The following is a 13,853-nucleotide window of genomic DNA, read 5'->3' as shown; positions in this document are numbered from 1 at the left end:
GGGATTTAAGGGCCTATAGATCTACCTATTGAGTCAACAGTAGCCACTGCTTAGTTCAAGCTTGAGTGGTAATTGAGACTTGAGTACTTATTATATGTGCATATGTTTGGTCTCCTGGATATTGTGTGACAAGGTAAAGACCTGTCACTTGATTCTGGTACCAACAAAAAGTTTTAGAACCTTAAACCAATATAAGTCCAATAAAGTATGGCTTGGTAATTCGTATTGATGCTTATTCATATATTCTATGGGACAAGGTGTATGGTACCACCCTGAGGGAGTCTGACAGGTAGAGTGGGAAGAGGAAGAGAGTTCTTTTTTGATGGAATTTCATAATTAAAAGGATTAAAGCATTCCAATGTGTTAAGTTTAAGAGCTTAAGACTTACGGTAAAGAGCTTGACTAAGCTGAAAAACATACTCTCCACGCAACCTTCAATAAGGATGTCATTCTTAAAATAGATCTCACTCTTTGGAAAAAGACAACTGTATGGTTGTTGATGAAAGTTTTGATATGCAAGTTGCTGCTTATATTGAGCTGCTTCAACGTCAGAATGATTACCATCTGTTCTATAACATCATTTATGTGAAATACTGCAAACTGAGGGAACCATTTCCTAGAATGGCAGGTCTCCTCCAAATGACCTTCCAACTCGAATGGAAGGAATCTGTAAGAATGATTAGGGAAATTGGGATAAAAATGTAGAGCCAAAGGTGAGGTCCTTGGTCTGAAAATTCTTTTGGAGCAAAGGGCTACCAGGGAACGTCTACCACAATGCCCTTTACGAGCTTGCTTCTCTTGTTCAAAGTAGATTGAGGTCTTTCAACCAGGTATTCTGAACTGGGTCAATAACTAAAGCAAACTGAAGCAAGCCTAGGAAACATTCAAGATTTTGCCAGCAGGAGGACTCCTCTAAAGAAAAGTCTTAACTGTGGATAAGATTCTTCTCTAAGATGCCTTGGTAAGACCTTTTCTCAATTTTGACATATTCCAATAAAGGCCTAACCCAACGAAGACTATTGCCTGACATAGTCTTGATTCTGGAAAGTCGATCAAGGAGCCTAGCTCCTCAGAACTTGAAGGACATAACTGGTGTATAAAGAGACAAAGTTCTTGTCCCAGCCCACATCAGCAAGTCACCCATATAAGCTATACCACCGGTTACTGCGGGAACTTGATTATAGCCTTTACCAATTTTGTGAACAACCATGGAACTATATTGAGGCAAAATGGCATTACTTTAAACATCTATGAGCTCCTCCCTAGCCAAAATGCTAGTCATGGCAATTGGGACATGCCAATAAGTGTTTTTTGGGATCGATATTACAAGTCCAGTACCATTGGTGGTAGTAATTGGAAGATATGGGTCATCACCTTGAGGGCCTCGCACTTGATGTGTTTGTTGAAATGAAAGAGGTTGTGGTTCACTGTTCTCTCAGTTAAGATTTTCTAGGGAATACTGAAAAGCTGACCGTGGAACTTTAGGATAATACATTTTCCGACAGCTCCTTCTTCCTCATTTTGCAGACAAAGGAGCAGAGTTCTTAGGTTTTGGGCTGGAAGAACCCTGTCCCCCCAAAGAGAGAAGATTCAATTTTTTTTTAAAGTAATGGAAACAACCTCATGCCTGAAGGCATCCATTATTTCAGTCCTTTATTCTAGTGTCTCTAAAAAGGACCATATCCATAACATCTCCTGTGCTGGCTCTTTCCTTTTTTCCTATGAAAGTATCTCAAAGGATCATTGACATCTACCAGAAAAGGTTTTTGTTGCTTTTGAAATGTTAAATGATACAAACTACCCTGAGAGAGATAGAAGGGAGACTGGGAAAGCGAAGATTGAGCCTTCTGGGTACATAATTTCTTTGGAGAATGCCTTGAGTACAACTGTTGATGGGGATAGTATGTTACCACTTATCAAGAAGCTTGGTTTTCTTTGTTACTGCCTAAGGATATTTTTTTCAATTCTACAAAACAAAAGTGTTTGACTGCCCTTGCATTATCCTTAACTTGGCACATCAATGATTGAGGGAATAGGTCTTTACAGAGAGAAGTACTTAAGAGAAATTCCTTTGACCTTTTCTGGATTGCAGGCAGCACCAAAACCTGATGTCTAGCCTCAAATTTAATCTTGGCAAAGTTCTAAAAAGGTCTCAAAAAAAGCTCAATACAGCAACTTTCCAGGGTTGGGCAATTTTTCTGCATTCCAGCAAGGGAAACTTTAGCTACTAATTATGACAGAGGAGACACATTAGCAAGAAAAAGGATTGTTAAGTATTAAATTCTGCAGGGGGAAAAGCGTTCTCAGTTTGAAGCGTATCCCCCATAGCACTAAGACTTTTGGGTAAAAAAAACCTCAATGAACTATTGAAATTCCATGAGGCATTCAAATCCTTTTGGATAAACCCTCATAAAGGTATTACATTCCCAAGAAGGTTTGAATTTCCATTCAGTAACAGTTTCTGAATACTACATGCCTATCTTTACCAGTTCGATCAGGTAGGGTGTTCTCTGACCTACCACAGTCATTCCAACCACAGACCCATCACGAAGGCTAGAGCCGAGAAATGATACCACTGTTGCTGAAATTGCCTCTGCCAGCCAACTGCTGTTTTGGGTAGCATCAGCAAAAAAACACATACCAAGCTTGATAACCAGGAGTTACCAAAGGTATCTCCCCTATAAATCAATAGAGGAATCTCTTCCTGAAGGATGGATACAAAGCAAGGTGGCTTACAAAGCTTTAAACCTGCTGGATTCTGAAGGTGGCCAGATGAAGGAACATGATAAACAAGGGATCTCAAGGAGCTGGCAAATTCCTGAAAAAAACTACAAAACAGGAAGAAGACTGAATTCACAATCATTAGAGCATTGAGAGAAGCTCACACTGGCCAATCCCTGATGGGATGATAGCCTGCTCAGAGGTAGGGAGTGTTAAAATATTACTAGGAAGATGAGAACAAAATCCATGATAAGCATCTAATTGGTATCTCCCAGATGGGACTGTATCCATACTTTGAGACCTTAAAGTATGACTAACTCCTCTTTTTGGGTCTTGATTACCTTCAGAAGAAAAATCTTCAATTTAGCCAGGAATCTGGTCCACCTCAGTCCTTGAACATACACTAGCTACTACCTCTCTAGTTTTTTAAGACATGAAATTCTGGAGTTTCTTGTAGGGATACTTTGAAAAGAGCAAAATCTTCACAAAACTCTGTACCCACAAACATTTTTCAAGCTTGCCACCAGTGGGTCCTGGTTTTTGGCAGCGTAAACAATTTGTAAGAATACAAGAAGTTCCTACTTATGATTGAGATGCACTCCAATTGAGGGTTCTCAAATAAAAAAGTTCTGAAGTCCAACATGACTAACTTTTGGCATAAAGCTCATATCCTTCAACTGCTTGATCTCTATTGTTTTCAGTCTGCTGCTTTCTCCAATACTAGTGAGTTAGCCAACTATTTTTCATGAACTCCTACTACTATTTCTGCATAACATATTTCATTGCACAGACAGGTTCTTATCTCTGAAAGACCATAAATCAAATTTTCTTATCTTGGGGATTGATATATAGGGGTAATTTACAGGGACAAAAGCACTGACGAGAAAGACACCAATGGGGCTGGTGATTTTCTTATACCCCAGCAGGCTATATTTAGCTTCTTGAAAAATTAACCAACCCCATCTCCACTGGGTAGATATTGTATATCCACCTAGCTAAACAATTTAACCCCCATACAGTGAGGATTCGGAGGATAAGGGTAGGCCAGCTCGACAGGTTAAAATTTTACCCAAGAAGGCATAAGAGGAACAATATCTTCCTCCTGAATACTTTGAGAGTAAATCATAGCTCATAAAACTCAGAGGGTAAGGAAAGAGAGCCTAGAGTGCCTGGTGCCAAACTCCTAAATTGATAGCCTCTTCCAGGCCCCTAGCTCCCCAGCCTGAGGAAGGAGAGGAGGAGGAAGGGAGGTCCCAACCCTTTAGAGGAGGAGGGTGTCCCCTATCACAGTAAAATGGTCAACACCTAATTAGAAGCTTAGGAAAGGCTCTTATAATATATGATTTATAGCACAGATACCCATATAATAATAAGCTATAAACATGTATAAAAATGAATAATGATGTATGTTATGATAAATGTATGAGATTCACTAACCAACTATATACACATGTCAATGAAATTATAAAAATAATCATGAATATGTAAAACACACACATACTCTCACTCTCTCTCTCTCTCTCTCTCTCTCTCTCTCTCTCTCTCTCTCTCTCTCTCTCTCTCTCTCTCTCTCTCTCTCTCTCTCTCAAGAAAGAAAGAAAGAAAAATCTACCTCCAAACAGTGGAAGACCATAGTACAGAGGCTATGGCACTACCCAAGACTGGAAAACAGTGGTTTGATTTTCTACCGTCCTTCTCCTAGAGGAGTTGATTATCATGCCTAAAATGTCTCTTCTACCCTTACCAAGAGGAAAGTAGCCAATGAACAATTACAGTGCAGTACTTGAGCCCTTGAGCAAAGAAGAATTGTTTAGCAATCTCCATGTCGTCAGATGTATGGGCACTGAGAAGAATGTGGAAAGAATAGGCCAGACTATTTGGTGTATGTGTAGGCAAAGGTAAAACTGAGTTGTACCCATAGAGAGGGATCCAATACAGTGCTGCCTTGCCAGTCAAAGGCCCCAATAACTCTCGAGTGATAGTATATATATTATCTATCTATTTATCTATCTATATAATATATATATATATATATATACTGTATATATATATATATATATATATATATATATATATATATACCACATAAAAAGGATAATAATGAATATGTGGAATATCAAATAAACCAACAAGACTTACAGTGAAATATACATGAGTCTATACAAAGATGTAAAGTATGTGCAATCATGGAAGAATAATGAACTTGGGTTTCATGAATATATGAAATATTCAATCCACCAATAAGACCAAGTAAAATAAACATGAGTCTATATTCACATGTATATGCAAACATGGAATACTATAAGGAATATATAGTAGGCTTTAGTGGATAGGAACCCTAATAACATAAACATTGGTCTGTATACCCTTGTATATGTAATGAATATATGAATTATTCAAAATATAACACTTTCCTACTCTTTCCTCTTTTTCTCTCTGCTGTGCACCAAAGTGGCTTCAAACTGACATCATTCAATAAAGGGATTATGACGAAGGAAAAATCTATTTCTGGGAAGAGGCCTGTGACGGCCGGTGAAAAGTCCTTCTTTGTACCTTTTCTAATATAAATCTTCCAAATATACTATTATTATTATTATTATTACTATCCAAGCTACAACCCTAATTGGAAAAGCAAGATGCTATAAGCCCAGGGGCTCCAATAGGGAAAAATAGCCCAGTGAGGAAAGGAAATAAGGAAATAAATAACTGAAGAGAACAAATTAACAATAAATCATTCTAAAAAAAGTAATGTCAAAAGAGATATATCATATATAAACTATTAACAACGTCAACAACAAATATGTCATATATAAACTATAAAAAGACTCATGTCCGCCTGGTCAACAAAAAAGCATTTGCTCCAACTTTGAACTTTTGAAGTTCTACTGATTCAACAACCCGATTAGGAAGATCATTCCACAACTTGGTAACAGCTGGAATAAAACTTCTAGAGTACTGCGTAGTATTGAGTCTTATGATGGAGAAGGCCTGGCTATTAGAATTAACTGCCTGCCTAGTATTACGAACAGGATAGAATTGTCCAGGGAGATCTGAATGTAAAGGATGGTCAGAGTTATGAAAAATCTTATGCAACATGCATAATGAACTAATTGATCGACGGTGCCAGAGATTAATATCTAGATCAGGAATATAAGAAATTTAATAGACCGTAAGTTTCTGTCCAACAAATTAAGATGAGAATCAGCAGCTGAAGACCAGACAGGAGCACAATACTCAAAACAAGGTAGAATAAAAGAATTAAAACACTTCTTCAGAATAGATTGATCACCGAATATCTTAAAAGACTTTCTCAATAAGCCAATTTTTTGTGCAATTGAAGAAGACACAGACCTTATGTGTTTCTCAAAAGTAAATTTGCTGTCAAGAATCACGCCTAAAATTTTGAAAGAGTCATACAAATTTAAAGAAACATTATCAATACTGAGATCCGGATGTTGAGGAGCCACCGTCCTTGACCTACTTACAATCATACTTTGAGTTTTGTTAGGATTCAACTTCATACCCCATAATTTGCACCATGCACTAATTTTAGCTAAATCTCTATTAAGGGATTCACCAACCCCAGATCTACATTCAGGGGATGGAATTGATGCAAAGAGAGTAGCATCATCTGCATATGCAACAAGCTTATTTTCTAGGCCAAACCACATGTCATGTGTATATAGTATGAAAAGTAATGGGCCAAGAACACTACCCTGTGGAACACCGGATATCACATTCCTATACTCACTATGGTGCCCATCAACAACAACTCTTTGAGATCTACTACTTAAAAAATCAATAATAATGCTAAGAAACGACCCACCCACTCCCAACTGTTTCAGTTTGAAAACAAGGGCCTCATGATTAACACGGTCAAAGGCAGCACTAAAATCAAGGCCAATCATACGAACTTCCCGACCACAATCAAGGGATTTCTGTACTGCATTGGAGATTGTAAGAAGGGCATCACATGCTCCAAGGCCTTTCCGAAAACCAAATTGCAAACTAGGGAATAGATGATTACCTTCAGCAAACCTATTAAGACGTTTTGCCAGAAGACGTTCAAAAACTTTAGATAATATGGGAGTTATGGAAATTGGGCGGTAATCAGTGGGACTTGAGCTACCACAAACACATTTACATAGAGGAGTAACATTACCAATTCTCCAACAAGTGCTAAAAGCTCCTCTTCTTGCTAACTTGCGTAAAATAACAGATAACTTTGGAGCTAAGAAATCTGCTGTCTTTATAAAAAACAAAGGAAAAATACCATTAGGGTCTACACCTCCATAAGCATCAAGGTCCATCAACAGAGCTTTAATCTCACGAGATCGAAAAGCTAAACTAGTTAGTTTAGCCTCAGGAAAACAGGAATGAGGAAGTTCAAGTTTTTCATTACTCTGTTTACTGTCAAAAACATCAGCCAAAAGGGTTGCCTTTTCCTTTGGACAGTGAGTGACTGAGCCATCTGGTTTAAGTAAAGGAGGAACTGTTGCATCTACACCAAAGAGTGCAGATTTAAGGGTAGACCACCATTTATGTTCCTGAGTTGTACCAGAGAGGGTTTCTTTTATGATTAAATTGTACTCCTTTTCAGTTGAGGCATAAACTCTCTGAGCAAAAGCTCGAAGCTGAGTATAGTTGTTCCAAGTCAAATCTGATCTGTTACCCTTCCAAAGGTGATAGGCCTCCTGCTTCTCCAAATAAGCACGTCTACAATCATCATTGAACCACGGTTTGTCCTTCATTCGGTACCTTAGCACACGAAAAAGGAATACGCCTATCAATTATGTTGACTAGATTCTCATTCAAAGGGACAACAGGATCTACACTATTATATAATTGTGACCAATTCAAGCACAAAAGATCATGCAAAATCCCATTCCAGTCTGCTTGGGATTTCATATAAATTTTACAAGAATATGATATATCAGGGACAGGCTGCTCAGTCTTCACTAATAATGAAATCAAGGCATGATCAGAAGTCCCGGCTGGAGAACCAACCTTACTAGTTATAACGCCAGGGGAGTCAGTGTATACGAGGTCCAAGCAATTACTAGACCTGTGAGTAGCTTCATTTATGATTTGCTCACAGCCTGATTCCGAGGCAAAGTCTAAAGCTCTTAAGCCATGGCGATCAGTAGGAGAGATAGAACTCAACCACTCCCTATGGTGAGCATTAAAATCACCAACAAAGACAAACGAAGCCTTTCTATCATCTTCTTGTATCTTAGCCATAATGGTAAGAAGACAATCGAAGATAGAATCATCCATGTCTGGATTCCGGTAGATTGAACACAAATAAAAGTTGTTATGCCTGCCACAAACTTTTATTACCTGAATCTCATGACATCCACATTGATAGCAGGACTTATGAGAAGCAGGGTACTCGGTCCTAATATACACCGCCATTCCCCTGGCCCTAGGGATGGAATCACGTTTCAGCATTATTGGCTTCTTAAAACCAGTTATAAGGAGCTCAGATGAGTGCCTCATATTAGAAACCAAAGTTTCTGAGCACAAAAGAATATCATACTGTCTGGACGCAACTGTAAGGTCTCGGATATTTGCATGAAGACCACGAATATTGCAATACAGAAGACGACATTGACGAAATCTAGGACGTACTGGTCCCGGATTTCGCTCAATGTCTCCAGACAGCATAAGAATTAATAGAAATAAAAAAGAGACATCATACTTAAAAACTAGATTAACAAGAATTAAAACAAAAACAATATGTACAGAATAATAATAAAAGTGATTGATGATATCCATAGACTATAGTAAAAAGTCGGAAAAACTGGTCAACATAGAGGAGCCGATACACCATGCAAGGCTAAATACCCTCCAGGATAGCCACTTCAACTGAAGGGAGGACAGTAAGGATGGTTTTGAGAAGAAAAAATCAGAAAAAGGAAAAGACCACCTCTTGATAAACCACCAGGCATCCATGGCCCTTCTATTAAGCCTGCCCAACACACCATTTCAAAAAAACAAGAGGAAGAAAAAAAAATAAGATAGAATAGTGTGCCCGAGTGTACCCTCAAGCAAGAGAACTCTAACCCAAGACAGTGGAAGACCATGGTACAGAGGCTATGGCACTACCCAAGACTAGAGGACAATGGTTTAATTTTGGAGTGTCCTTCTCCTAGAAGAGCTGCTTACCATAGCTAAAGAGTCTCTTCTACCCTTACCAAGAGGAAAGTACACTGAACAAATTGCAGAGCAGTAATTAACCCCTTGGTGAAGAAGTGTTAAGTATCTCAGTGTTGTCAGATGTATGAGGAAAGACGAGAATGTGTAAAGAATAGGCCAGACTATTCCGTGTAAGTGTAGGCAAAGAAAAAATAAGCCGTGACTAGAGAGAGGGGTCCAATGCAATACTGTCTGGCCAGTCAAAGGATCCAATACCTCTCTAGTGGTAGTATCTCAACGGGTGGCTGGTGCCCTGGCCAACCTACTACCGTCAAAAGATAAAAGCATGGAATGCAGAGGTTACAACCCTCGCGCAAACACCTTGTAGGTGTCGTGTATTTAACAAAGGCGTGCGAAAACCACTATTCACAGGCTGTCTTCCATTTAGATAATCCCTTCATCAATGGGGAGGGCCGTGACAGGCCCTAGAGAACACAGTTGGACTACCCCGCCGATTGCAGTAATTAAAAATATAGTCTTGGGTAAGAAAGGAAATTCTTGCAGAATTAACACAAGTGACAGGAGAGCAGCAGTATAGAGTATATAGACAGGCTCTTTTCTTACACGCTGACATTCTAGACCAAGGGTAAGGATGAAGATACTTTTTTAGTATATCCTATTATATTGAATTCATGGTCTAGACTAACAGAAAAGTTCTTGGCAATCACACAGTTCCTAACACCACCACATCAGGAGTTACTATGCAATAGAAGATTCAGGAGGACTGGACTACTTTCCAGGGCTATGGCATAATTACTTTCCCATCGAATTCAACAGTTAGCATTTGTTTTAAACTTTTATCTACATTGCAAATTATCTGTCCAATGTGAAAATGTAGTAGTATATTTTAAGGTCCTCACATTGTAAGAAGATTGTATAGCACAAATATATTTTTGATGTGAGCAGACAATTTGTATGAACCCATGAATACATGACCAATGAAAAAAAAGACAGTGAGAACTTAATGCATAACTATTAATAACAGAATATTCTCTGGTCATCAAAGAAATACTAAGCATTTTTTCAAAAGGCTATAGGAGATAAATTTTTATAAAAATTTTGAGGCATACAACATGCATTTAATAACATGTGAACTTACATAATGATTGATGAATAGCTAACATACACCTGAGGAATATATAATCTTAAAATATGCTCAAATTTCAGTGAGTTATATAAGCATATTAAAGAAAATATTCTGTAATATCTCGCATTAAAATGAAAGAATCCATAAAGATGTCCTCCTACACACCATTGAGCAATTTCTTGAGAAAGTTGGATAACTGAGGATATCAAATTAAGTTTGTAACATTGAAACCTTGTTAAAAAAAATTAGATTAAGATGAATAAATTAATATTTGTCTATAAATCAAATATATAGTGAAATAACAGCAAAATTGTCTTAATTTTAAGCAGTACAACAATTTTGCAGTTTAAGAGATATCAACTCATTAATTTAGAAAAAAAAAACTAAAATTCCATTACTACTTTTGGAAGATAATACTCATAGTACAGGCACTTAAAAAAATCAGTAATATTACAACAATAATTATAACTACATTAAAATAGTTCTCTTATTTGCAATGTTGTTGTTAGCAGTTAAGTAATATATTTCACATAAATTTGCTCCAAGGTTTGTGACTTGGAAGCCTATGGTATAGTAAATTAGTCTATGCAGTTACTTTCTACAGAGGAATGAGTTCAGAGAAAGGCAAGTGGTGAATTAAATATGGCACTGAAATCATTAATAAACATTAAAAATTTCTACAATCTAAATGGAAACAATCATAAATACAGTGATAAACAAACAAATTACTATGCAATGCTTTTAGCACTACAAAATACGATAAGATATATCCCATATATTATCTACTGTAATCTAATGAATTTAATCATGATCTAAAAATGTTTACCCAGAAGAATTCTGAAAATACCTCTTACCCACCCGATTTGACATGTCAAAGTTGAAAGAAGTAGAATGCTCAGTGCTGTCTGTTACTCTAGATGGTGATCGTGACCTAGAATGTGCTGATGACTGTGAATGTTGATCACTGTGGGCATGGCACATATGGTCATCATCAGCAAGAATCATACACTCCTCACTTGTTCCAACTTGGCAGCTGCAATCATATCTTTCTAATCTATAAATAAAAGAAGTATGAATAATTAGTGAACACTCAAGACTTATAGTATAAAGTATAGTAGCTTTTTAACAAATATTAGTATTAGATACAGCCATACAGTATAACTTCTTCAAATAGAGGGATTGTGATAAGAGAAAATCCAATATTTCACCTATAAAATAACTTCAATATACTCTTTGTGTGAACAATATTTCAAAAGAATGGAATGGAAAAGAGAAACCTGAATATAAATGTGAAGAGAAACAAAGCTTACAAATAAATGAAAAGGAAGCAAATGAAAATGTCGTCATAAAAGCAAATACTTGGATGTTATAAAAGAGAAATTGCATTAATAAACTTAATACCACATACAGGGATACCTTTTGATAAAAAAGTTTCTGCATACGAAAAATTCATGATGTGAAATGAGCTACGATGATTTTTTCTCTTCATATTACGAAAAAATTTCATGATACAAAACGAGGTACGGTACGAGATTCACCCAGCCGCTGAGACTAATTTTAATATACGTACAGTACATCGGCAAACTGTAAACTTGCCACCATCCTCCTGCACTCCCATTGGTTATCTCCTGACTCTGATGCTATTTACCACCACAAAATCCTGCTTTCCTATTGGTCAGCATCTATGTATCAGAGTTCCTCAACCATTTCATTTCGGCAGCACTACAATTCACATTGAATTCGTGTTAGAGATTTCACTTTCATGCCTTTAGTTACTGCACTGTTTCATGTAGTGATATTCAATTTGTACATTATTAGCCATGGGTCCCATGAATGTTGCTGATGTGCAGGGAAAGACGAAGAGAATGCTTTCTATGGAGACAAAGTTTGAGATAATCAAGAAGTATGAGGCTGGCATGCTGTTAAGTGTGATTGCTAAGGAAAAGGGCCAAAATCTGTTGATGATAGGCACCATCCTTGAATAGAAGGAAGCCATCAAAGCAGCAACACCTTCTTAGGGCATGACGTTTTCTCCAGCAAGTGGAGTTACGTCCACGGTGATATGGAGAGACTACTTCTCCTTTGGATAAAGGATAAGGAAATCACTGGAGACACGATCAACAAGACTACAATCATCCACAAGGCCAGTGCCATTTTTTGGTGATCTCATGAGTGCTCAGGCCAAAGACGATGCAGGAGAAGGAGAAGGGACATTGAAGCAGGCAGCCCCAGAGTTTAAGGCTTTATGCAGGTGGTTCGAAAAATTCAAGAAACAGTCTGGCATTCATTCAGTACTGTGGCATGGGGAGGCTGCAAGCTCAGACACAAAAGCAGCTGAAACCTTTGTCACAAAATCTGACAAGTTGACTTTCCAGGAGGGCTACAGTCCCCAGAAAGTCTTCAATTACGACAAAACATGACTTTTCTGGAAAAAAATACCTTGTCAGACTTATATTATGTTAGAAGAAAAGAAGCTACCTGGGCATAAAAGCCTATAAAGGACAAGCTTACTCTTGCACTCTGTGCAAACACCAGCGGGGATTGTAAGAAGAAACCCATGCTGGTGTATAATTCGGAGACTCATTTAGCCTTCAAGGCCCTCTAAGTGCTCAAGAAGAATCTTCTGGTGATGTGAAGGGCTAATGCAAAAGCCTGGGTAACAAGACTCTTGTCCACTGAGTGGTTGAATCTCTATTTCAGACTGACTGTGAAAGAAGATTTGGTAGAGAAGTGCCTCCCTCTGAAATGTCTGCTAGTGTTGGACAATACCCCTGCTCACCCTCCAGACCTCGAGGATGATATCCTTGCAAATTATTTGTTCATCATGGTTCTCTATCTTCTACCAAACACCACCCCTCTCCTCCACCTCAAGGGCCAGCAGGTGATTTCCATCTTCAAGAAGCTCTATACAAAATCACTGACAGCAAAAACCTCACCCTTCGAGAATTCTGGAAGGAGCATTTTGATGTTGTGACATGCCTCAGACTCATCGATCAACTTGGCCGGAGTTTCGAGGCGCATCTTGAAATTTTCGTGGAAAAAGCTGTGGCCTGATGCCATCTCCACACGAGACTTCGAGGGCTTCCACGAAGGCCTACCTGAAGCTGGAGGCGAAAAAGTTGACGATCCTGAACCTGTTGCGCAACCTGAGGATGACGAGACCGTTGCACTTGGGAGGTCCATGGGTTGGGATGTCGATAAGGACAACATTAATGAGCTTCTTGAGGAGCACCAGGAAAAGATTATGACGGACGACCTGAAGGAGTTGGAGGCCATGCAATTGAACATCGTTCAAGAACAGTTCTTTAGCGCCGACGAAGAAGAGGACGACGACCCTATGACAGCGGCAGAAATTACGGAGGCTCTTGCTTGTTATCATAAAATTGCAGCTTTTATAGAAAAGAGACGCCAAGAAAAGGCTTACACAAGTCGTGCTCTTGTGTAGTGTAATGACGTTTCACTGACTCATTTCAGGAACATTTTAAGAAGCAGGTAGAAAGAAGCTTTCACGGATAGTTATATTTTAAAGAGGCTTTAGTAGGCCAAGAGGAAGCATAATGTGATCTGAAAAAAAAATAGTAAACAGGAAGTGATGAAGAAATTGATGAAATTTAGAAAGTAAAACTATGTAAAGTGCACAAAATTTAAAAAAACTATAAAAATCAAGAAAAAAAAGATCAAGAAAAAATAAGAAATTTACTCCCAAGTTTTTCGTAAAGTTAATTGATAATGTTTTCTGCCATTTATTAATGTGTTTCATAAAGTTAAGTGTTTATGTTTTCTACCCCTTGTTAATGTTTTCTGCCATTATACTCCTCCTCTGCTGCCAATTTTGCTTTCGGACATC

At 38.0% G+C, this 13,853-nt stretch overlaps 1 protein-coding gene across 6 annotated transcripts in view; it reads right to left on the bottom strand.

Annotated features, from left to right (window-relative positions):
• l(2)k05819 (transmembrane protein 94-like protein l(2)k05819) overlaps positions 1 to 13,853 on the bottom strand; it is a 420,286-nt gene that overhangs the window by 119,723 nt on the left and 286,710 nt on the right. For all 6 annotated transcript variants that reach the window (XM_068379965.1, XM_068379935.1, XM_068379940.1 and 3 more), the window contains one exon: positions 10,865 to 11,060. In XM_068379965.1, the coding sequence (XP_068236066.1) occupies positions 10,865 to 11,060 (196 nt within the window). The remainder of the gene's footprint in view (positions 1 to 10,864; positions 11,061 to 13,853) is intronic.

This window comes from Palaemon carinicauda, chromosome 1, assembly GCF_036898095.1.
Source record: "Palaemon carinicauda isolate YSFRI2023 chromosome 1, ASM3689809v2, whole genome shotgun sequence".
NCBI classification, from domain to species: Eukaryota; Metazoa; Arthropoda; class Malacostraca; order Decapoda; family Palaemonidae; genus Palaemon; species Palaemon carinicauda.
This window is presented reverse-complemented; position numbering and strand designations above follow the sequence as displayed.